The sequence below is a fragment of the Spinacia oleracea genome, chromosome 1 (genome assembly GCF_020520425.1).
Source record: "Spinacia oleracea cultivar Varoflay chromosome 1, BTI_SOV_V1, whole genome shotgun sequence".
Classification (NCBI taxonomy): Eukaryota; Viridiplantae; Streptophyta; class Magnoliopsida; order Caryophyllales; family Amaranthaceae; genus Spinacia; species Spinacia oleracea.
The window spans coordinates 394,439-421,059 of record NC_079487.1 but is presented as its reverse complement, the minus strand read 5'-3'; the positions used below and the strand labels follow the sequence as shown (position 1 = coordinate 421,059).

The following is a 26,621-nucleotide window of genomic DNA, read 5'->3' as shown; positions in this document are numbered from 1 at the left end:
AATGGATTTTCCTCCTATCTTTGATAGGATATGGTGTTGTTGTGTAACAAGGCCTCTCGGAGAGTTAGATACTGTAAAATGCATGGTCGTGCTCAAAATGGTTAGGCTTAACCTTCTGCAAAAGTTTGACAGTTGAACTCTGTAATCCGAGAAACACTTCTGGACCTAATAAGGATGGCTTGGATCTTACCTTATGTTCAGTAAGCAACACTAAGCGAAAAAGGAATGTGGATGCACACTTGTCTGAATGACAAGTGGGAGATTGAAGGAAATATGTCCTTCACCCAAGGTGCATTAAGTCTAATACCAAGGTTCAGATTAATTGCGAACAATTAATTCAGTGAGATCAAGTGATCGGAACAGCTAGCTGGAGCAATGCTTCCGATCAGTGAGTTCTAATGGATATTGAACTCACAACTTACTCTTGACTGAACCTACAAGGTCACACCAATGACACGTAACAGATCACCGGATTAAATGAATCGGAAATTCATTTAATAGCTTTTCGGGATTTAAGTTGGAAACGTATTATACGATACGACCTTGCATCGGAATCGTATATCGTATCGCGAATATTCGTAAGCTAGGCAAAACGAATAAATCGTATCGTACGACGGTGATTCGTCGTATACGAAACGATAAATAATATATCGGAAATATATTAAACGCGGATACGAGGAGCGGCCCACGAGCCGGGTGCATGAAGAACTCAAGGCCCATGGGCGCGCGCGCTAGGCAAGCAAGCAAGGCAACACAACAACGCTGGCCCATGGCCGAGCAGCTGTGTGCGCGCGCGGGCCAAGACCACGACACAGCAGCAGCAGCGCGGCCCACGGCCCAGCTCGTTGTGCGTGTCCGTGTGATGCTGCGCGGGCTTGCTAGCCGGCCTTGCCTAATGGCTTGGTCGGTTAGTAAGGTTATGAAAATAACCTTATGACCTAATTTCCAACTTACTGCAATCACAATTCAGATTACACACAACCCTAGGAGAAAACAGAGAACCCTAATTCTCTCTGTACCTCCATAGTGTGTTCATCCCAAAAAGCAAATCTCTTGATCAATTGTCTAAGCTACGATAACCAAGACGGATCTGATCGTGTCGGTGAACCAAGTAGAGGAACGACAAGTGGAGTTCTTTGTTCGTGTTCGTTGACGGATTATTGTGGAAAACACGCTTCGAATGTAAGTTTGCTTAATCTGTGCTGTATACATGTTTCCTGGCTTTGGGGATTGTTCTGCACATGTTATTATGTTTAACTGTATTCCCCTACAAAGCAAAGTATGAATGATGCGTTGGTTAGAAATAGACCCCCAAATGACTCCCGCCTTGGATAAATTCTTAGAATAGTCAAATGCGAACTCCCGTCCTACACACAACTACCCTTAGGTCACGGTTAAGCACAAACCAAACAATAGTCAACTTAGGTCACAATCCCTCGATTTTTCTAAAGTCAACTACCCCAAAATCTAAGCCATACACAAGTAGCTAATTTGCATACAACAAAGTTTGAGTATGCTCAAACAAATAATAGTTTAATCATGCAACATCACCAAATTCAAACTCATTTACCCAAATCAATCATTGATAGGTTTTCACCCAAACCCTAACCAACAAAACTATTCAATCAACATAAAAATAATAAATTTAAAGACTTTAATAACTAATAACATGATACTAAGCAAAAACAAAAACTAATTTAAAGATTAAATTATAAAACTAAACATGAAACTAATCTTATCAAAGAAATAATAAAACAATAAATAGGACAATAAATGACGAGAGAAAAGTAAGAAATTCTCATTATATTGATTATTGATGGAGATCTCCAAATCATTAACTCCCATCTTTGAATCATCAAAATCCATCTTCAACCCATTGTTTCTCTCACTTTCTCTCTCCAAAAACTAACTTAAACCCTAAACCCTAAGAAAAAGACTAATTATTTACATCCTAATAAAATGAGTTCCCAAAAATAAAAAGCTTAAGCCTATTTAAACTAAAGGCTAATAAAGTGATTAAAAATAGAAAAGAAAAAGAAAGTAAAATAAGACAAAAGAAATTAAAAAGGAACAAAAGAAAAAAAGGAGATAAGAAAATGAGAGAATAAAAAAAAAAAAAAAAAAAAAAAGAGACCAAAACACCCAGCCCACTTCAATTTTTTCGGACCTTTAACACCCAAAAATGAATCAGAGTATCAAACCCCTTCATTCCTCTTCGTAACTCCTTCGCTGCGCTGTTCACCAGCCACCATCATCAACACTGTCAATCAACAGTCATCAATCATCACATTATCATCATCAAACACCGACCATCATCCACGTATCACCATCTTCATCCATCGCTCATCATCGACGGTCATCAATGTTCGTCCTCGATCAATCATCACCGTCCATAATTAGATCAAATTGCAGCCGCTCGATTTCATTAATTTCGTACAAAACTTGAGCGCTCAAACGTTCGGCCGAACTCAAACAAGGTTCGGACGAACTTAGTGTTTGTTTGGGCGAACTCCATTGAAGTTCGGTCGGACCTAAACACAATCAAGAACTCTAAATTTTCGGTTCGGTCGAACTCCGTTACGGGTTCGGTCGAACAAATACTATGTTTTTCTCTGTTTTCTGGGTTCGATTTTGATTGTGTTTTTGCTGTTGTGATGGTGTTGGTTGGAGTGGCTGTGAGGTTGTTGTGAATGTTAATCGATGGGTGGCGATTGGTGTTGGTGGTTGTGCGTGGAGGAGCAATGAGGAAGTTGTAAGGGAGACGATGGCAGGTACTTGTTGCGTGTTGGTGGTAGAAATGAAAGCAACAGGGATTAAAGGGAGGCAGAGGTTGTTGCATTGGCAGAGAGAGCTGCGGTGTGTGAGTGTTTGGTGTAGTGTAGGATAAGGTGATATGTGGTGTAGGATAGGAGTGTAAGGGTTGTTGACTTGTTGTAGCTTATTGTTCTTTAAACCAGGGTTGACTTTTCTTGACCATGTGATATGCAATTGATTTCGGCCCTTGAAACGTCTATTCCGATACTCCATACACATGCAACCTACAAAATTAAAATAAAAAACGAGGGGAGAAACGAATAAAAGTAAAATGAAGACAAATAATGAAATCTAATAATAACAATAATAAAATAGTAATAAAAATAAAAATAATAACAACTAAACAAAATTTAATAGAAATAATATAGAAAAATAATAACGGAAACTAACATAATTGAACTATAAAATTATAAAATAAATAAATTACGAAATTAAGATCTAAGAACTAACAAAAATAGCTAAAAACGCTAAACTAAGCTATAATTAATTAAAATAAGAAATTAAGGGAATTAAAGATTAAAAATAGGATAAAACGACTCAAATAATTGCCTAATCACTACCCTATGAGCGACATAAATGTCACTCATCAGTTCTGCATCAAGAAATAGAACATTTGAAGAGTTTCGAGGCTAAGCAGATTCCTAGAACAGAGAACAATCAGGCCGACGCCCTGTCTAAGCTAGCTAGCTCAGCTTCCTGTGATACTCCGCGTCATGTGTTTTGGGAAGTGAAAGAAAAACGAAGCATTGAACAAGAGTTATGTGCTCCTATGGTAGTTATCCTTGACCGCTCGTCAACTTGGATGGACCCTATCATTGCGTATAAAGTAGACGGCTCGCTTCCAGACGACTCAAGTCTAGCCGCTAAAATTCAGAAGAAAAGTTATTGGTTTGAATGGTGGAATGGAGTTTTGTATAAGAAGTCATTTTCCAGACTCCTCCTGCGGCGCGTCACTCCTGAGAAGGGAAGGAATTTCTGGACGACCTGCATCAGAGATTATGTAGCTCCCATATCGGAGGACGAGCTTTAGCTAAAAAAGCCCTACGAACTGGTTATTACTGGCCCACTCTGAGAGAAGACGCCTTGGCCATGGTGCAGAAGTGTGACAAGTGCCAACGATTCGCTCATCTCATTCACAGGCCGGCTCACCCTCTCACCCCTATTCTGAGCCACATTCCGTTTGCCAAGTGGGGGATGGACTTGTTATTAGGTTATGATACATTCCGTTTGCCAAGTGGGGGATGGACTTGTTATTAGATTATGATACATATGAAAAACATAAATCATGCGGAAAAACCTTAATGCCAGGATACATATTAATTGCACATAATCAGTTAGCATAATTTAGATGTATACACTTTGTAGCGTGCCCTCCCTAGCTGCGCCCGAACCGAACAAGAACAAGTCTTTAGGACTCCAAGTGTCGTCCCTCCATAGATAGTCCACAGCACGTCCGGATCCGCCTTAAGATTGACCAACTAGAATTGCCCTTAAGGTACTATTATTTTCGGCTAAATGGGCAAGTAATATGGCTGATTTTTCTTCTTAAAAATCACAGCTTTTATTGTTTGAATACTTATTAAACTCGTTAATAAATTTGTGACCCTAGGCACATATTTATAGAATCATGGAAAAGGATTTAGAATCCTATTAGAATACTAAATTAATTAATTAGAATCCCTTTAGAACTCTATTCAATTAATTTCTATCTTCTAGGATTAGGATTTAATCATAGCACGAATTCCGATAGCTTTAGGATTCGTATAGCACGCAGACGAGCACGAGCACGAGCACCGCACAGCCCGCGCGCACGCCTCGCGCCCCACGCCTTGTTGGGCCTGGCCTTGCGCTGGGCCTGGCGAAGCTTCGACGTGTGTGTTGATGCGTATAGCTTGCGGGGAGAGGGGCTGGCTTCGTGCTGGGCCTTCGTCTAGCAAGTCTCTTCCGATGCTAATTCGTACGATACGCTTCCGATTAAATTCCCGATTCCGGAATTCATTTCCGATACGAACAATATTTAACATTTCCGATTCCGGAATTAATTTCCGTTTCGAACAAATATTTAATATTTCCGATTCCGGAATTATTTTCCGATTCCGATAATATTTCCGATTCTGACAATATTTCCGTTTCCGGCAATATTTCCGATTCCGGCAATATTTCCATTTCCGATAATATTTTCCCATACGTACCATGTTTCCGTTTCCGGCAACATCTACGTCTTGGGTAATATTTATATTTCCGATACGATCCATATTTCCGTTTCTGGCAATATCATCGTTTCCGGAGTATTCATTTACTTTCCTTTGACGATCTTAGCTCCCACTGAAACCAAGATCCGTCGATTCCGAATATCCATAGATGGAGTATTTAATGCCATTAAATACTAGATCCGTTTACGTACTATTTGTGTGACCCTACGGGTTCAGTCAAGAGTAAGCTGTGGATTAATATCATTAATTCCACTTGAACTGAAGCGGCCTCTAGCTAGGCATTCAGCTTACTTGATCTCACAGAATTATTAACTTGTTAATTAATACTGAACCGCATTTATTAGACTTAACATTGAATGCATACTTGGACCAAGGGCATTATTTCCTTCAGTCTCCCACTTGTCCTTAGGGACAAGTGTGCATTTCCTAATTCCTTTGTCGCTCGATGCTTGCTCTTGAACATAAGGTAAGAGTTGTCATCCTTATTATGTCCAGAGCTGTTTCTCGGTTTCAGAGTTCAACTGATCAAATAAACAGATAATCATAGCCTATGATTCATCTAAGCACGGCCATACATTTTACAGTTTCTAGCTCTCCGAGTGGCCTTGTACAACTTTCAGCATCTCATCCCGATTTATGGGAGGACAATCCCAATCTTGCGATCTTGAGATTAGACTTCGTTTGATAGGTGATTACATGAGCGTTGCCTTTATAGCCTCCTTTTACGGTGTGACGGTTGACAACGTCAAAGTAAGCAGTTTTCAAACAAGTAATCTCAAATCACTCAGGTACTGAGGATTAGTGTCTAATAATTTTAATGAAATTTACTTATGACAGATTTTCATCTCTTACAGTAAAGTTTCATAGGTCTGTCCGATACTAGTCTTCCCAAAGAAAGTATCTATGCAAATGATTACGACATTGCCATGTCCACACAGTTCAAGAAAAAGAACTACTAGTCATCTTGCATTCTAGTCGTCTAACGTTTTCTATGTGTCCATCTTTATAGAAAACTCCGACCAGGGACCATTTTCAACTTTTGACATTCAAGTTCACTTGATAGACATTTCTTAGTCACAGGACTGGTCCTAACAGTCTATCTTGAATATATCGTCAAATTAAAGGGACTCATCATTTAATACTAAACCAAGATTAAATGGAATATGAAAATACATTTCATATATGATAAATGTTCAACCCTAATGTTTTACAACCATGGGCCTCAAACCCATCTTTAAAACAGTTCATGGAATTCAAAGCTATGCTTGATTTCCAGTGCTACAACGTGAGTGTTGCTTCTCACTTGTTGCATAGGTTTAGTTATCATGCTTTGCCAATCTTAATATCCTTTTAATCGAATGTTCTTCGAGATATGATGATAAGATCTTTTGTGTATGTTTATTTTGTGATCTAGTCTTTCTTGCTACATTAGTGGTTCTACGTATTTTGCAATGAAGAACCATTAAGTCAACAGACATGTGATCTACCCAAGTTCAATGAAGAACTCTTTAACATAAACAACCCTGTTTAATTGCTTCTTAGGCAATAAGTACTTTTACTTCAACTGTTTAGGTTGCTAGTGATGTTTTGTTTGGATTTACTTATCCAAGAAGTTCACAGATATGTGGAAGACTTTCCAACTCTATCTTAGAACATAGAAATTAATATTTAATTTCCCACGCAACAACTCATGGTCTCCAATCCATGTTGCCATTTCAAAACACGATGCTCTATAGCTCGTCCTTTCCAATGGTTAACTCCAAAGGGTCTTGCTTGATCCTTTGCCAGTGTTTATGCGTGTAGCATCAACTATTTAGCATATCTTTATTTCCTTGAATCAAGAACTATTCCTATGTACCTTTTCAAGTACCATAAGCTTTTCTTGATCTCAATCTAGTTGATCTTCACTTAGATCAATAGAGATTGGTATATGTTCGTCATGCCTAAAGCCATACGATACATTTTTGGCGATCCTCATATTATATCATACATGATAAATTCTTTTGCAGAATTATTCTCAATTGAATTCTATTCATGTAACTTTAGCTCATTCAATTTCAGCAGATACTGAATCCAGCTAAATTCTTTGACATATAATATAGGTTTATGAATCTCACTTGGATCCTTTGATGTTTAACTTAGTAAATTCTTATACATAGTTCAAACATTCTTTACTTAGATTTATTCATTTTGGGTCGAATATCTCCAATGGAGTCTTTCGTGTTTGATTTAGTAAATTCCATTACTTAATCCAAAACAATATCATAAGATCTTTGTAAATAGATCTTTAATACCCAGTATGTAGTAAATTTCGCCATGGTCCATCATTGATGAATAATTTCAAATCTAAGTCATTAGCATTTGAATGTTATTTCACAATAGAGATATATGTGTGTGATACACATAGGACCAATTAAGTTTTATGTACTCCCACTAAACTTCTTATATATCTATAAGAAACATGTATATTTTATGAAACTAAAATACTTATTAGCTTCACTAAAATACAATTCCAATTCCCAATTGCTTGCTTAAATCTGTACTTAGATTTTATAAGCTAGCTTCATTTTTTAGCATTATTTGGATCCACAAATTCCATGACATGCCATGTACATAGTTTCTTCCAAAATTTGATTGAGAAATACGTTTTGTCATCCAATTGCCATATGTACCAATATGCAATCATTGCTTGATTTATACACTTGAGCATTACGATTTTGCATGAGGTTTCAACACAATCCACACCGTGAATTTTCTTGTAACCTTTAGCAACTAATCTAGCTTTGTGTGTGAACACAATTCCATGTTTGATGGTTTTTATCCTTAAAACCAACTTGCAACCAATAGGTGTGAAACTATTCTTGCAAATCAACAAAATGTCAATTTTGTCATAAAAACATTGAGTATGTTTTATGGCCTTTAACCGTCTAAAACATTGAGTCTATATATGGCCTCTGACCATTTTTGGGAATATAGGTTTCGTCATAGCTTTCTTACCAGTTCACAAACTCATTAATCTACATGATAATAGTTTGACTATAAGTTCTAGGTTTCTTTACTATCTAATAGAAGAATCTCATAGCTTTCGTGACCTGAACTCCATGTTTCTTCACTATCTAATAGAAGAATCTCATAGTTTCAGTGCCTTACTTGGGTATAGAACATCAAACAATAGAATATCACTAGCCACTTGAAAGTCCTTTAAATATTCTGTTCTCCTTGAAGCACTTGTAAAGTCTTCTAAGAGATGTCTATTCTTTAAATCCACTTCTAAAGTCCTTAAAGGATACGTGTTCGGATTTTCTAAAGAACTTCGAAAAGCCTTCGGAACGTCCGTTTATGTTTGTTGTTCGCCTCGAAGACTTTCGAGGTCTATTTTCTCCCACTTGTCATTTTGGAAACGAATCTCCAAAAGGACTTCATTTTGAGAAAACAAACATTATGTTCTCAAAAATTCGTGGTAGAAATAATACCCTTCTGTCTCATTTGAATAAATCACAATAAAACATATATCTATACTTGGGCCTTAGTTTGTTGGATAACAAACACTAAGCTCCCACTGAGTTTAGGAACTCTTTAGATATATATTTATGAAAAGATATTCTGAAATTACTTTTCAATAGCTTTGATAAATTTGGTTTAGTTTGGTGGTAGTTGAGCATTTTGTTTTAGAAATTATAGGAAAAGTCTTTATGATTCATCATTGATCGAATCAAGTACTAATTGACTTCGATCATTCCAACTTAGATATGCCATATCTTATAAAGCTAGATCGTGAAATTACAACACACAATCATTGATGATCATTACAAGTAATCATCAACATGATCTAACCTAGATATTTATGATTTCTTGCCAAGTGGATTTTATACTTCTGAATCTTTGAACTAGTCAAACAGATTCAAACTTATATCACATTGAGTAAATAAACCAATATTGACTCAAATCTAGGTGAAATAATAAAGTCATAAAATCTTTCTTCAGCTTTGAACTCTATTGTGTAGGCGTTCTAACAATAGTTTATATCTTTTGTTACTTTCAACAAGTAAGACTAGCTTGTCTTGAAAGATCTAGAAATCAATCAACTTTCAAAAGTCCATCAAAATAGAGCTTTTGAATGTTAACTTGTTGACATGGTCTAAGTAACAATGCCAAATATTAGTGGAACTCAAATCAAGATATTGATTTGAACCTAGTAAAGTTCTTATTGTTAAAGAGTTGTTTGTTTTAATCAAGCATATTGACTCAACCCGTAAATGACCATTTCATTCAAACAAAAAAACATTGTTTTTGTTTTTGTTGAATGTGAGTCTTTCTGTGTTTGAAGCAGAAATTTAGGTATGCTGATTTTGGAACAAAATAGCCATTAAGTTCCAGCCTTGAAAGGACTTAAAACAAACTAGATGACCCTACGACTAATGTAGCATTGCCATGCTTCATTTTCCACTTGTAGGCCATTAGTGTAGCCTACCTTCCATTATTTGAGTTATTACCGAAGTAAGAACCTCAAGCGGTATATGATACCAAGGAAGTTTTATTGCTAGGTCACTTCTCTTTAAACATAAACTTATAGGTAGAAACGGAATTGTAAATTCCTTTCATTTGTTCCTTGTTTCCTATTTCTTGTACCCTTTCTAAAAGCCTTAAGAATTGACTTATCTAGTGTTGACTTTTATACTTTGTTTAGACATGTCCAATGTCACTTCAACAAAGTTCTTACCATTTATTTTGAATATTATGTTTCAACTAGATGATCTTACCATAAGCTTCTAAAGTTCTCTAAGCATCGATCTATATGAATGTCTAGGGACTAGACTCATTCGAGAATTAAATGGAAAAAGATATTAGGTTGTTAACCATTGTTAAAGCTGAGCGTTTAAACTCAATGCTTTATGATCTCAAACCTACATTGTATTTTGAATTCACAAGCACCAATCGGTTTGCCATTCGACTTTGATACTCGAAAACAACCATAAAAGTCGCTATAAGAAACGTACATTTAAATTGCTCATTTTCTCTCATTACCGTGAATCGTTCTTGGATTCACTACCAATCGAGGAAAGTTACTGTTACCTTCTAAAGGATTTACTGCAGTGCAAGATATTTAATTATAAACAATAATTAAAACATACATTGAAGCATGCAAAGTCTAAACATTTATCATGAGTAATAACTTGAAAATTAAAGCAATCATGCAATTTAAACAAGTTATTGGCATTTTATTCGAATTTATTGTTCCGGAAGGTGTGAATAAAATGATTCCAAGACCCTTAAATCATTGAAGAATTAAGCACATTATGTATTTTGACTCAATTCTAAAATCTTTTAGGTAAGCAAAAGCCTTTTGCTAATATTCTAGAAACTACTCTTGGTTGATAGGTACGTCTAAGAACTTATTAGGTAAACCTATCGATTTTGCCACGACATAAAAGGACTCCTTACTTATATCGTTGAGTTTCACCAAAACTAACATGTACTCACAATTGTTTGTGTACCTTACCCCTTTAGAATCAATAAGTAACACCTCGCTATGGCGGAAAACTATTACTAAGATTGATGTAAAGGTTATCCAAGTAAGTGTTATTTTGGCATGGCACCTTTTAACTCAATTTTTAAGTTTGGAACTTAAGGCTCTTACTATATTGGTTAGATTTTAAGTGAACTAAAATCCTTAATCATGCAACATAATCAAGCCACAATCTCATGCATATTTAAGACATATTTAAAAGCAATAAATAACTTAAAGCATGCATAAGATAAATGTGATCTAGTATGGCCCGACTTCATCTTGAAGCTTCAACTTCAAAGTCCGTCTTGAAAATGGATTGGAAACTCCGTCTTGAATTTCACCGTGGGAGGCGCCATTTTCTTCAAATAGGATCAGCTATACACTACTACAAAAACCTTGGTTTCTAGACGCTAGGACCTCGACACTAGCCTATGAGCGTTGGGGGGAAAATTATTTTCCGCTATATGACGACGCTTTCTGAAGGAAATAATGCCCTTGGTCCAAGTATGCATTCTATGTTAAGTCTAATAAATGCGGTTCAGTATTAATTAACAAGTTAATAATTCAGTGAGATCAAGTGAGCTGAATGCCTAGCTAGAGGCCGCTTCAGTTCAAGTGGAATTAATGATATTAATCCACAGCTTACTCTTGACTGAACCCGTAGGGTCACACAAATAGTACGTAAACGGATCAAGTATTTGATGGCATTAAATACTCCATCTATGGATATTCGGAATCGACGGATCTTGGTTTCAGTGGGAGCTGAGATCGTCACAGGCAAGAAATGAATACTCCGGAAACGATGATATTGCCGGAAACGGAAATATGGATCGTATCGGAAATATAAATATTATCCAAGTCGTAGATGTTGCCGGAAACAGAAACATGGTACGTATCGGAAAATATTATCGGAAATGGAAATATTGCCGGAATCGGAAATATTGCCGGAAACGGAAATATTGTCAGAATCGGAAATATTATCGGAATCGGAAAATAATTCCGGAAACGGAAATATTAAATATTTGTTCGAAACGGAAATTAATTCCGGAATCGGAAATATTAAATGTTGTTCGTATCGGAAATGAATTCCGGAATCGGGAATTTAATCGGAAGCGTATCGTACGAATTAGCATCGGACGAGGCCCGCTAGACGAAGGCCCAGCACGAAGCCAGGCCATCGCCCAGCGAGCCGCACGCAACGCACGCCTCGACCAGGCCCAGCGCAAGGCCAGGCCCAGCCAAGGGCGCGCGCGCGCACGCAGCACCGCACATGGGCTGTGCGCTTGTCGTGGGCCGCAAGGCCTGCGCGGGTGCACGGCTTGTGCGATGCGTATGCCGGAAATCCTAATTCTATTGGGATTCGTGCGAAGATTAAAATCCTAATCTTATTAGAATTGCTTTGTTATTTAGAGTCCTAATAAAGTTCTAATTAACAAATCCACATCCTAGTAGGATTACAATTCCTTTTCCATACCTCTATAAATAAGGGCCTAGGGGTCATTATTTATATATAAGTTTTCAAGTATTCAAAACTAGGATTTTTAAGCAGAAAAATCAGCCATAACTCTTGCCCATTTTAGCCGAAAATAATAGTACCTTAAGGGCGATTCTAGTTGGTCAATCTTAAGGCGGATCCGGACGTGCTGTGGACTATCTACGGAGGGACGACACTTGGAGTCCTAAAGACTTGTTCTTGTTCGGTTCGGGCGCAGCTAGGGAAGGCACGCAACAAAGAGTATGCATCTAAATTATGCTATATGATTATGTGTAAATAATATGTATTCCTGGCTTAATGGTTTTTTCCGCATGATTTATGAATTGTCATATGTATCATAACCTAACAGTGGTATCACGAGCCTCTTATTATTTTCATAATCTAAATTGCATGAACATGGTTAAATATTACAAATTTGCAAGAATTAAAAGGGGTGATTAATTTTCGTAATTGTTAATTAATTGCAAATTGCGTTTATTTAATTATACGTACGCAGTTTTTCGGCAGTTTCTTCGTTACTCATCTAAATCGAGTGATTTTTGTGTCAATTCCGCATGTAAAAGGAATTCTAAAATTTTGACAAAAACAGTATTTTTCTGCCGAACCCAGAATTCTCAAATTCGAAGCCTAACTATGACTTTTCGAAGGTTTTAGTTTTTCGAATGCAAAATTTCGTAAATTTAAGATATTAAATTAAATATTTGCGATTCTTGTTGATAAATCTTGAATTTTTGATTGACCTACTGTATATGTTTAACAAGTTTGAATGCCTAGCCTTGTTAATTATGCAATCTAATTTGTAATTATGATTAATTTGTTGAAAATTAGAATAATTTATAATTAATTTGATTTTCATAATTAATTATAATTTAATTAGAAACCTATGATTAAAAACCACCGTAAAAATTGTAAATTTATGATAAATTTTAAATTTTATGACCTAGGCTTGAATCCATAATAATCGGAAATCAATTGAATAATAAATTTTCGATTTTTCGCCCTAAAATTATGAAATTAATATTATTTATTAATTTTTCATTAATTTTAAATAAAAATTTTAAATTTTTATGCGATTCGTTCATATAACTTGCACGCACAAAGCAATGGACGCTTCGTGTTACCCTTAAGGGGTGTTGTATAGTGCGGGCATGCGACGACGAGCAAGGGAGCTCGTCGCCGGTGCGGCACGAATGCAATGAGCAAGGGCATGGTGCACGAGCACAAGGCAACAGCCCTGCCTTGTGTCGTGTGCCACGAGCTATGGATGAATGAGCATGGGCGAAGGCAAGGCATGGCAGTCGCGTATGGGCAGCAAGCGAGCTGCGCCACAACGCGCACTGCCTCGCGCAAGCGAGCGCAGCCTCGCGCGCAGCGAGCGCAAGCTCGCGTGCCACGAGCGCTGCGCCCAACGCTGATCGCGCGCAGCGCGCAATTGCTCGCGCACAGCGAGCGATGGCTCGCGTGCATCAAGCGCTGGAGCGCGCGCAGCAAGCGCTGGTGAGCGCGCACATCGAGCGATGGCTCGCGTGCGTCGAGCGCTGGCGCGCGCGCAGCGAGCACCACTTGTGCGATGGCTTGCGATGGGAGATGCAGCAGCTATGCGACGAGCGCATGGGCTGCGCGCACATGGCCAGCGATGGCTGTGTGCGTGTGGCCCATGGGCGTGCGATGCGTAGGATGTTTGCGTTGCGATTAGATCGTTTTGAATGTTTAATTTGAAATTTTCAATTTACGTAATTTTAATTAATTTTAAAATTAATAATTTAAATTATTTTCTTGGATTTTAATTTTGAATATTGTAATTATAATAAATTTTATTTATTCTAATTATTTTACTAAAATTAAAATCATGAATTAATTTAAATACGACTGAAATTAAATTAAACTTTTTGGATTCAATTATAAATCTATATGAGCTTTAAATTTTAATTAAATTTGTATGTTTCCGGTTAGACTAGAAATACATTTTTATGTTTAAAATTAGTAAAGCATATGAATTTATTGGTTTAAGTGGGAGCCCTTTTAGTCATAAACTCTTGATTAGGTCTACAAATCCTTAAGGTTAAAACAACTTGATTAGAATTAATAAGGACTGAATAATTGGTAGATTATTGGTGCCCTTGATTAATTGCTGCAAATGTTTACGTGATGCATAATGTGTTTTAACTAACCAGCTATGTGGGCCATTCATGATAATGAATGGGTGAATGGTATATATTGTATATGTACTGTTTTGCAGGTTATGAAGTGACTAGTATGGCCCAAATAGGATAGAAAATATGGTCTGCGTACCATTAATTTGAATGTAATTGGTCTAAAGTACCAAAGTTGTTTTTCAAATTCAAATATGGTCTGCGTACCATCAATCTAGTAATAGTTTTCGCTCAGCGAGGTGTTACTTATTGGTCCTAAAGGGGCAAGGTACACAAATAATTGTGAGTACATGTTAGTTTTGGTGAAACTCAACGATATAAGTAAGGAGTCCTTTTATGTCGTGGCAAAATCGATAGGTTTACCTAATAAGTTCTTAGACGTACCTATCAACCAAGAATAGTTTCTAGACTATTAGCAAAAGGCTTTTGCTTACCTAAGATGTTTTAGGATTAAGTCGACAAACTGTGCTTAGTTCTTCAATGATTTTAGGATCTTGGAATCATTTTATTCACACCTGCCGGAACACATAACTTGAATAAAATGCTTAATAAACATTGAATTATGCATGTATGCTAGAATTTAAGTTTATTAAGAGAAACTGTGAATGGTTTTTTATTTGTTTATTCTTTTCAATTGTAGTTTTAATATGGCAAACAACAATTCATTCAACATTCGATCAATTCTCGAAAAGGAGAAGTTGAACGGGAAAAACTTCCTTGACTGGCAAAGGAACTTGCAAATAGTTCTTATCCAGGAAGAAAAGGACTATGTCCTAGATGAGGCGATGCCCGAAGCCGCAGGCGACGGGGTCACTCAGGCAGCCCTCAATCGTTGGATTGATGCCAACAAGGATGTGAAATGTCTAATGCTCGCCACCATGAGTGCGGATCTGCAGAAAACGTTCATCAACTCAGATGCTTTCACAATCATCAGTGAGTTGAAGAACATGTTCCAAGATCTGGCTCGAGTCGAAAGATTCGAGACTCATAGGCAAATTCTTGAGACCAAGCTTAAGAAAGGCGAGCCCGTAAGTCCACATGTTCTCAAAATGATTGGACTCATTGAGAATATGAGTCGGCTGGATCAGCAATTTTCTCAGGAAATGGCTATAGACACCATCCTCCATTCTCTTCATAGCGGGTATGATCAGTTCAAACTGAACTACAGTATGAATAGTCTGGGCAAAACGCTCACTGAGCTTCACGGTATGCTGAAGACCGCTGAAAAGACGCTCAAAAGTGATAAGCAGGATGTGCTTATGGTGCGTGGGGGCAAGTTCAAGAAATCTGGAAAGAAGAGGAATGCTAAGAAAGGTGGCGACAAGGCCAGCCCAACTAAGCAAACTGGCGCCAAATCTGTAAAGAGGAAGGTCAGTCAACCCACTTCTGAATCCGAATGCTTCTACTGCAAGAAGAAGGGGCATTGTAAGAGAGATTGCTTGAAGTTAAGGAAGATCAGAAGAACGGAACAGTCGTTCCATCTTCAGGTATTTTCGTTATAGACTGTATACTTGCTAATTCAACTTTTTGGGTATTAGATACAGGTTGTGGCTCACACTTATGTTCCAATCCACAGGGACTAAGAAGAAGTAGAAAGTTAAGCAAAGGTGAAGTCGACCTACGAGTGGGAAATGGAGCACGGATTGCTGCATTAGCTGTAGGAACTTACTTTTTGTCGTTGCCCTCCGGGCTAGTTTTGGAACTGGAAGAATGTTTCCATGTTCCAAGTCTTACTAAAAACATCATTTCAGTTTCTTGCTTAGATGCTAAGGGATTTTCCTTTTTAATAAAAGACAATAGTTGTTCGTTTTATTTTAAAGAGATGTTTTATGGATCTGCTAGATTAGTCAATGGACTTTATTTATTAGATCACGACAAACAAGTATATAACATAAATACCAAAGGCCAAAAAGAATGATTCAGATCTCACCTATCTGTGGCATTGTCGATTAGGCCATATAAACTTGAAACGCTTAGAAAGACTTCAAAATGAAGGAATTCTAGAACCATTTGACTTAGAGGATTATGGTAAATGCGAATCATGTTTACTTGGCAAAATGACAAAGCAACCTTTCTCTAAAGTTGGAGAAAGAGCAAATGAACTATTGGGTTTAATCCATACAGATGTATGTGGACCAATGAGTACAAATGCTAGAGGTGGTTTCAGCTACTTTATCATTTTCACTGATGACTTCAGTAGATATGGTTATGTCTACCTAATGAAGCATAAGTCTGAATCCTTTGACAAATTCAAGGAATTTCAGAGTGAAGTAGAGAATCAATTAGGCAAGAAGATAAAGGCACTGCGGTCTGATAGAGGCGGTGAATATCTGAGCTATGAATTTGATGACCATCTGAAAGAATGTGGAAATCTATCAGAATTGACTCCTCCTGGAACACCACAATGGAACGGTGTGTCGGAACGGAGGAACAGAACCTTGCTAGACATGGTCAGGTCAATGATGGGTCAGGCCGAACTTCCATTAGAATTTTGGGGACATGCACTAAATACAGCTGCACTCACTATAAATAGAGCTCCGTCTAAAGCTGTCGAATAGACTCCATACGAATTATGGTTTGGAAAGCCTCCAAATATTTGGGGATGTGAAGTATACGTCAAACGATTAATTTCAGACAAACTTCATCCAAAATCTGACAAATGTATCCTTGTGGGCTATCCAAAGGAAACAAAGGGGTATTACTTCTACAATACATCTGAGAACAAGGTGTTTGTTGCTCGAGATGGTGTCTTTTTGGAGAAAGATCACATTTCCAAAATGACAAGTGGGAGAAAAGTAGACCTCGAAGAAATTCGAGTCGAACAACAAACTCTAGAGAATGCTCAAGATGACATTCAAGATGAAACTCAGAGATCTTTAGAAGAATCTGGTGAGAATCATGGTCAATCTAGAAATGTTACCCCGCGTAGATCGCAAAGATATAGATCTCAACCGGAAAGGTACTTAGGTATTTTGACGAACGAGAGCTATGACGTTCTATTACTTGAAAGTGATGAACCTGCGACTTACAAACAAGCTATGACGAGCCCTAGCTCCAAGCAATGGCAAGAAGCCATGCAATCTGAATTAGACTCCATGTCTGAAAACCAAGTATGGGATTTGGTCGATTTACCAGATGGCTACCAAGCCATTGGAAGCAAATGGGTTTTCAAACTGAAAAAGGACAAGGATGGGAAACTTGAAGTTTTCAAAGCTAGATTGGTTGCAAAAGGTTACAGGCAAGTCCACGGTGTGGATTACGATGAAACCTTTTCACCAGTTGCAATGCTAAAGTCTATTCGGATAATGTTAGCAATCGCTGCATATTACGATTACGAAATATGGCAGATGGATTTCAAAACTGCTTTCTTAAACGGTGTTTTAACAGAAACTGTGTTTATGACACAGCCTGAAGGTTTTGAGGATCCAAAGAATTCTAAAAAGGTATGCAAGCTAAAGAAGTCAATCTACGGATTGAAGCAGGCATCCAGGAGCTGGAATATACGTTTTGATGAAGCAGTCAGTGACTTTGGTTTCATCAAGAACGCAGACGAATCTTGTGTATACAAGAAGGTCAGTGGGAGCAAAATTGCTTTCCTAGTATTAAATGTCGACGACATATTACTTATCGGAAATGACATTCCTATGTTGAACTCTGTCAAGATTTGGCTTGGGAAATGTTTTTCGATGAAGGATTTAGGAGAAGCACAATACATATTGGGCATCAAGATTTACAGAGATAGATCTAAAAGGATGATTGGACTTAGTCAAAGCACTTATATCAATAAGGTGCTTGATAGGTTCAAGATGGCGGACTCCAAGCGAGGATACCTACCCATGTCTCATGGAATGACTCTAAGCAAGACTCAGTGCCCAAAAACACTTGATGAGCGTAGACGAATGAATGGGATTCCATATGCATCATTTATTGGTTCAATAATGTATGCTATGATATGTACACGCCCGGATGTTGCGTACGCACTCAGTGCTACAAGCAGATACCAGTCAGACCCAGGAGAGGCGCATTGGACTGCTGCCAAGAACATTCTGAAGTACCTGAAAAGGCACAAAGATGACTTCCTTGTCTATGGTGGAGATGATGAATTAATTGTTAAAGGCTATACGGACGCAAGTTTCCAAACCGACAAAGATGATTTCAGATCACAGTCTGGGTTTGTCTTCTGCCTCAACGGAGGAGCAGTAAGCTGGAAAAGTGCTAAGCAAAGCACCATTGCGGATTCTACAACTGAAGCAGAGTACATTGCTGCACATGAAGCAGCAAACGAAGCTATATGGCTAAGGAAGTTCATAGGTGAACTTGGTGTAGTCCCCTCCATTAAAGGACCAATAGCCCTGTATTGTGACAATAACGGAGCTATTGCACAGGCAAAGGAGCCTAGACACCACCAGAGAGTCAAGCATGTACTTCGTAGATTTCACCTTCTACGAGAGTTCGTTGAAAGAAAAGAAGTCGAGATAAGCAAAATTGGTACTGATGACAACATATCAGATCCATTAACTAAACCTCTGCCGCAGGCGAAGCACAACTCGCACACTGCAGCTATGGGAATCAAGCATATTGGAGAATGGCTTTGATGTCTCTGTTTAATGTTTTAAAGTTTTAGAGTTTAAATCTTTGTAAAACATTATTGGTTAATCATTCACAATAAATGAAAAGAATTCATTTTTCCATTTAATTTGTGGTTTATTAAATGATGAGTCCCTTCAATTTGACAATATATTCAAGATAGACTGTCAGGACCAGTCCCGTGACTAAGAAATGTCTATCAAGTGAACTTGAATGTCAAAGGTTGAAAATGGTCCCTAGTCGGAGTTTTCTATAAAATTGGACGCATAGAAAACGTTAGACGATTAGAATGCAAGATGACTAGTAGTTCTGTTTCTTGAACTATGTGGACATGGCAATGTCATAATCATTTGCATAGATACTTACTTTGGGAAGACTAGTATCGGACAAGACCTATGAAACTTTACTGTAAGAGATGAGAATTTGTCATAAGTAAATTTCATTAAAATTATTAGACACTAAATCCTCAATACCTGAGTGATTTGAGATTACTTGTTTGAGAACTGGTTGCTTTGACGTTGACCAACCGTCGCACCGTAAAAGGAGGCTATAAAGGCAACGCTCAGGTAATCACCTATCAAACGAAGTCTAATCTCAAGATCGCAAGATTGGGATTGTCCTCCCATAAATCGGGATAAGATGCTTAAAAGTTGTACAAGGCCACTCGGAGAGCTAGAAACTGTGAAATGCATGGCCGTGCTCGGATGAATCATAGGCTATGATTATCTGTTTATTTGATCAGTTGAACTCTGAAACCGAGAAACACCTCTGGATGTAATAAGGATGACAACTCTTACCTTATGTTCAAGAGCAAGCATCGAGCGACAAAAGAATTAGGAAATGTACACTTGTCCCTAAGGACAAGTGGGAGACTGAAGGAAATAATGCCCTTGGTCCAAGTATGCATTCTATGTTAAGTCTAATAAATGCGGTTCAGTATTAATTAACAAGTTAATAATTCAGTGAGATCAAGTGAGCTGAATGCCTAGCTAGAGGCCGCTTCAGTTCAAGTGCAATTAATGATATTAATCCACAGCTTACTCTTGACTGAACCCGTAGGGTCACACAAATAGTACGTAAACGGATCAAGTATTTGATGGCATTAAATACTCCATCTATGGATATTCGGAATCGACGGATCTTGGTTTCAGTGGGAGCTGAGATCGTCACAGGCAAGAAATGAATACTCCGGAAACGATGATATTGCCGGAAACGGAAATATGGATCGTATCGGAAATATAAATATTATCCAAGTCGTAGATGTTGCCGGAAACAGAAACATGGTACGTATCGGAAAATATTATCGGAAATGGAAATATTGCCGGAATCGGAAATATTGCCGGAAACGGAAATATTGTCAGAATCGGAAATATTATCGAAATCGGAAAATAATTCCGGAAACGGAAATATTAAATATTTGTTCGAAACGGAAATTAATTCCGGAATCGGAAATATTAAATGTTGTTCGTATCGGAAATGAATTCCGGAATCGGGAATTTAATCGGAAGCGTATCGTACGAATTAGCATCGGACGAGGCCCGCTAGACGAAGGCCCAACACGAAGCCAGGCCATCGCCCAGCGAGCCGCACGCAACACACGCCTCGACCAGGCCCAGCGCAAGGCCAGGCCCAGCCAAGGGCGCTCGCGCGCACGCAGCACCGCACATGGGCTGTGCGCTTGTCGTGGGCCGCAAGGCCTGCGCGGGTACACGGCTTGTGCGATGCGTATGCCGGAAATCCTAATTCTATTGGGATTCGTGCGATGATTAAAATCCTAATCTTATTAGAATTGCTTTGTTATTTAGAGTCCTAATAAAGTTCTAATTAACAAATCCACATCCTAGTAGGATTACAATTCCTTTTCCATACCTCTATAAATAAGGGCCTAGGGGTCATTATTTATATATAAGTTTTCAAGTATTCAAAACTAGGATTTTTAAGCAGAAAAATCAGCCATAACTCTTGCCCATTTTAGCCGAAAATAATAGTACCTTAAGGGCGATTCTAGTTGGTCAATCTTAAGGCGGATCCGGACGTGCTGTGGACTATCTACGGAGGGACGACACTTGGAGTCCTAAAGACTTGTTCTTGTTCGGTTCGGGCGCAGCTAGGGAAGGCACGCAACAAAGAGTATGCATCTAAATTATGCTATATGATTATGTGTAAATAATATGTATTCCTGGCTTAATGGTTTTTTCCGCATGATTTATGAATTGTCATATGTATCATAACCTAACACTTTCTATCGTCCAGGATTATCTCGACATATTTTGGCGTCGTGTGTACACGTGCAATCCATGTGATGTTGGCTAATTAGCTACAAGTTGCCCCAGCTTCACTTTGTTTGGAAAAGAAAAACCTCCCCGTTGAATATCACTCACCGCCTCTCTATCTCCTGCTCAAATATCTCAGATCTACTCTCTTCTCATCGGAATTGTAAGCTCTTTCACGTATTTTCCGCATCTGTTTCTCTTGGTGTTGTAATTCGTTGTCTCACCTTTCCATTTTTTTTAAAAAAAATTTCATTCTCTAAATTTGTAGATCTTGTTCGTCATATCAATGGGTTTCACATCTTATACCTTATAGGTCTCGTGAAAGGTAACATATTATGTTTGTTTAAGATTTCGTTTATTGTTTATTGTTTAATTTTTCAATTTTCATTCTATTTTTACGATATCTGAATTTATAGGGTTTAGGTATTTCTTTGTAGTTGAATTATATTGTTTGATTTTCTTTCATTTCATATAATTGGTTTAGATTTGAGTAATTCTGAGTTAACTTTAAATTGGGTTTAGATTTGTCTACGTTGAGTAGAAATGTGTGATTATATCCCTAATTTGTGTTACTTTTTTCATTTTTGAGGGCTATTGAGATATTTGTTCTTTTCAACTTGATATTCTGTCCTGACTGAATAGCTAAAGTGTTTTAGATTTAAGGGACCTAATAAGCTGAAGACGTTGACAGAGTAGTATGCACTACATATGCTTAGTGTTAGCTACAATTGAGTTGATTGCCTCTTGATCCTTTGTATCTAATGCCTTTTGTTTACTATAAAGACCCTTATATAGTCGTTCCATTGTATGTGACTGGTGTATGTTGGACTTTGGTCTATGATACTATTTATGCACACCAGGTACTATCTTCTTCTCATAAATTTATAAACATCTATCTTCTATAATCAATGGCCGATATAATAGGATATCCCCCTACCTAAAAAAACAGAAAAGCATATATATGTGACTTGTTCCCTGTCAACTGTCAAGGTGTAGGTTGTTGATCTGTGTCAAAATCATGGTTGTTTATTTGTGTTGCCTCGTGGAATGTAAATTATAAGAACTTCCCTTTATTTCTTATGAACCAACCCCTTTTATCTTAATCCATCATTAGTTTCCAATATTATATATGATCAAGATATGATCAGTGAAACTGTAATTCGCTGAAAGAAGATGATCTGAAAGTTGGTGTGAAATCTACAGCCTTGAGGTTTGGGGACTTAACGAAGGAATGGCTTACTGGGTTTGGATTTGTAAGCATCAGTGGTCTCGCTCTCAGCGGATACAACGCACATTTGGGTATGCACGTCATACTTTGCTGATTATATTTTCTTGTCACTTTTTCCTGGAGTTCTAGTTTAATTGGATTTGATGATTTTAACCCACCTGCTTTTATTCTTTTCTGTTCGAACAGGATGGCCATATTATGCATGCTTGACTGCTGCATCTGGGCAGATGGCATGGCAGATTTATGGAGCTGACTTGTCAAATCGTGCTGATTGCAATAGAAAGTGTGTTCTTCTCCCATAGATATAATTGCTATTTTTACTATTTAATGCTCGATTTCTTGTAGGTGAATCAGTTTTGATGTCCTCGTGTAGAGTTTCAAACAGCAAAATTCTAAATGTTGTCATAACTTGCAAAGAATTATGGGTCTTGTCTCAGTTCTGTTGTGATCTCAGCAATATACGCAATGGCTCTTCCTTTGTTTTTTTTTGGGGGGGGGGGGGGGATGTGTGTGTGGTGGTGGTTGAGGGTGTAACTGTGTTCTTTCATGTCCCCTATCAAATTTTATGCTTATTATACCCGACCTCTGAGTTTGTAGGTTAATGCACAATGGAGGGGCAAATTATTGAATTTGTTATCCTTAGCTTTGTATGTGTATGTCATGTTACTGACTTGTCTGGTAAGCTAGTTGTCACTATTTTGAATCACAATTTATTGCATGATGGATATATCGTGTAAGAGGGACTAAATGCCAATCTATTGTTGAGTAAAAGTTACTACATTGACCAAATATCACTTTATATATACTACTACAAAAAGCATACTTTGTGGATGCAAAGACCTCGACGCCGGGGTAGAGGCGTTAGCATGAGCTATGTATCCACGAGTTTTATGGACGCCTTTGCGAGTCGAACCAGTTCTCGACTTATGAAAGCGTCGAGATATTAGTCATTCCCCATTACAGTCACGTGATATGAATTGGAAGCCCACGTCATTTTCAATTGTTAAAATGCAGTTAAGTGCATATGGAAGACTAATTTATTGAAATAGGTTAGCTGTTAGAATCTGAATTAAGGCACCATGTCTGTTTATATTTTGTTTTGCTTTGCACTATATTTAGGTTGAAATCAAATGACCAATCTTGTTCTAATATTGGTACCATTGTTCTAATAGACTGTTGTAGAGAATGCGGAATATTGATTACTTCACACGCGTTAGTTAAAAGATCTGTTTTTTTCCTGATTTATGGTCGATTGATGATATATCCATGATAGTAGGCTTGAAATATTATTTATCTGGTTTTGTTGTTTCTTAGAAGTTCAAATATAATCTCATAGCTGTATTTCGGTATCAATATTTTTCTGATTTATTTTTGTTGTGTTGAAGTTTGTTATTGTGAAGTTTGTTATTTTGTTATTGTACGGCGTGTTGGGGCTGTTGTTGGTTTCAGTCGGTGTTGGGGCTGTTGTTGGTTTCAGTCGGTGTTGGGGTTCTTGGCAGGTGCTTGAGAGTGTTTGTACTAGGGTGTTACAAGGCTGTGCAGTGGTTTGTAGGGGCATGCCGTTTATTTGATCAAGGGTTGTAACAGGGTGCATATCTTGGCACTAGGTTGTTTTATTTTACGCGTGTTGTTGTGCTTGTGTGTGTGTCTAGGCTCAATTACATGGGTTTCTTATATGTCTAGGTTCTAGCTATTTTGTCTTACGTTTCTACTGTTACTTTGCAGCTATAGCTAAAATTAAATCAGACTAGACCGGGGAGCTTATCTCATTTTTATTGTTTATTATTCTGCAGCTTTAGAAAAAAAGCTTTACTTTCCACTCCCTGAACTTGTAAGGTCAGAAAATAGGCTTTTATAGTTCTGTGAGCTCTTAGTTTTTTATATGCCCGCTACATTCTTATGTTTTCCGTCAGTTTCCATTATTTATCACTTGGTAAACCTTTTTGGAATACCTATCTGCTATATTATTTACAAAGGCAATATAATTAAGCTTTAACAGAATGCTTTCTTATTATTTTTTATCTGATATAAGATAAGAGCTCAATTGTTACCCTGTAATTCTTTATCCTATATGAATAGAAAGTAGAAGATGTAGAATGCTCAAATGAACTGAAAAATAGCATTTTTTGTTGATCATGAGGAATCCCCCTGATTTTAGCATCCTTTCTGTGACATTGGTTACGCTATTGCTGCTTTCCTTGAAACTTCTGGGGAATCTTTGAAAGAATTAAGTCTTAATAACATCTCCAAGGTATCAATCTAACTTCTTTCTAATGCATGCTGTCTGTCTTTCTCCTGTTGTTCCTGGGAAGTCTGAACGGCGGAGCCATATATAGTTGGATTCTCAGAGTATGCTATTTTGTGTAGGTTGGCCAGAATACCACCATTTCTCTTGGTAGGCGTTGCAAAAATCTCGAGTTCTTAGATCTTTCATGGTGTCGCCTCCTTACAGACGAGGTACTAGGATTAATTGCTGACAGCTGCTGGTCTCTCAGGTTGCTCAAATTTTTTGGTTGCACACAGGTAAATAAGTTTTTGTTCATGACTTGTAATGATAAGCAGTTGGCACTATTCGTTATGTTTTCCTATTGCCATTGGGTTAGAAATGATTTTCCATGCCAGATCTTTGTTTATACTAATTTGTATTTATACTAACAAGTAAGTAACGTGCATGAAGTTCATTACCAACTCTCCCTAGTTATTCTAGTGCAATCAAGTAATGTGCATTCTAACAATTAGATCATTGACTAAGTTACTGATCTTATCTGTTCTAAATAACAATGACTGCTCTTGTGTCAGTCAGTCTCTGATTTGTTAGGAAGATAGGTGATGTATGGAGTGGAAAGGGGTTGTTGATAATGAGAGATGTTAATAACCATTAATGAGTGATGACATTGAATTCCTAGTAATTAGTGATGACATTCAACTCCACAGTAATGAATGATGACATTTAATTTCCTTCGTGGTTTTGGTTTTCGACTTATTATGTACTTATTACATATTAATTGTATTTTTCTTTGAAGGTCGTCCAACGTGATAAGGTGCAAAAGCCGCATGAAGGCCAAGACAGTTGAGCTTCACATCGATCATCTATATTTAGTATATATAGTACATCCTAGCTAGTTAGTTTTTCTAGGTTTTAGTTTTAATTTCTTGGGTTTGATTTATGATGTTGTTTTGGACTGTTTGGTTATGATTTTGGTTAGTGACATAGATGCGTGTATGTTTGATTCTGGTTGGTAACATATGTGTACGTACTATGAATTTTAACTACTTAAGTTTTTGTAAGTTAATTTTATTGTTAATTGAAGACCAATTATTCACAATTCAGGTTTAATTGATCTTGTGTTACACTTTATTTTTAAATTTATAATTCCGATGAATAAAGTTTTATTATGTACATATATGCGATACAGGAGTAGGTATGAGGAATAAAAAGAGCTTATATGCAGTACACGAATATGTGAAAAAAAAAGCTTATACAAATAAATGTCGACGCTTTATGGAGTCGTGTTATCATAATCATTTAGATTAAAAATTTATGCCAACAGAAATTTTGGACGCTTTTAGTCGTAGACAATCCAAATTTCTGGACGCTTTTCCGCGTCGAGAAAATTAAATAGCTAAAAAGGTGGGTGTAGCGGGAAAATGTCGTTGTCGACACCAATATCAAATGTCTGGACGCTTAAAAGCGTCGAAGTTCTCGACGCTAAACCAAAAAGGGGGACTGCAAAAGGCGTCTTCAATCTCGTCGCTTTAAGGCGTCGAGAAAATTCTCGACTCTCATTTTCTCGACGCCTAAAGAAAGCGTCGAGAGCCAAATTCCCGACGCTTTTAGGCGCCGTAAAATGGTCAAAAAAGCATCTTTAACAGGCGGGATTTGTAGACTATTTGATGGTACGCAGACCACATTTGAATTAAAAAACAAACTTTGGTACATTAGACCAATTACATTCAAATTAATGGTATGCACACCATATTTTCTATCCTATTTGGGCCATACTAGTCACTTCATAACCTGCAAAACAGTACATATACAATATATACCATTCACCCATTCATTATCATGAATGGCCCACGTAGCTGGTTAGTAAAACACATTGTTATGCATCACATAAATATTTGCAGCAATTAATCAAAGGCACCAATAATCTACCAATTATTCAGTCCTTATTAATTCTAATCAAGTTGTTTAACCTTAAAGGATTTGTAGACCTAATCAAGAGTTTATGACTAAAGGCTCCCACTTAAACCAATAACTTTATATGCTTTACTAATTTTAAACATAAAAATGTATTTCTAGTCTAACCGGAAACATACAAGTTTAATTAAAATTTAAAGCTCATATA

General features: G+C 37.5%; 1 protein-coding gene across 1 annotated transcript; it reads left to right on the top strand.

Annotated features, from left to right (window-relative positions):
* The first annotated feature begins 1,773 nt into the window (after positions 1-1,773).
* On the top strand, positions 1,774-25,577 carry LOC130462582 (uncharacterized). The gene is made up of 8 exons (XM_056831146.1): positions 1,774-1,787; positions 2,671-2,856; positions 21,089-21,207; positions 21,313-21,369; positions 22,248-22,343; positions 22,459-22,555; positions 24,640-24,795; positions 25,296-25,577. Exons 1-7 carry the CDS (start codon positions 1,774-1,776, stop codon positions 24,695-24,697), a joined length of 627 nt encoding a protein of 208 aa, XP_056687124.1. The 3' UTR covers positions 24,698-24,795; positions 25,296-25,577.
* Positions 25,578-26,621: the final 1,044 nt, after the last annotated feature.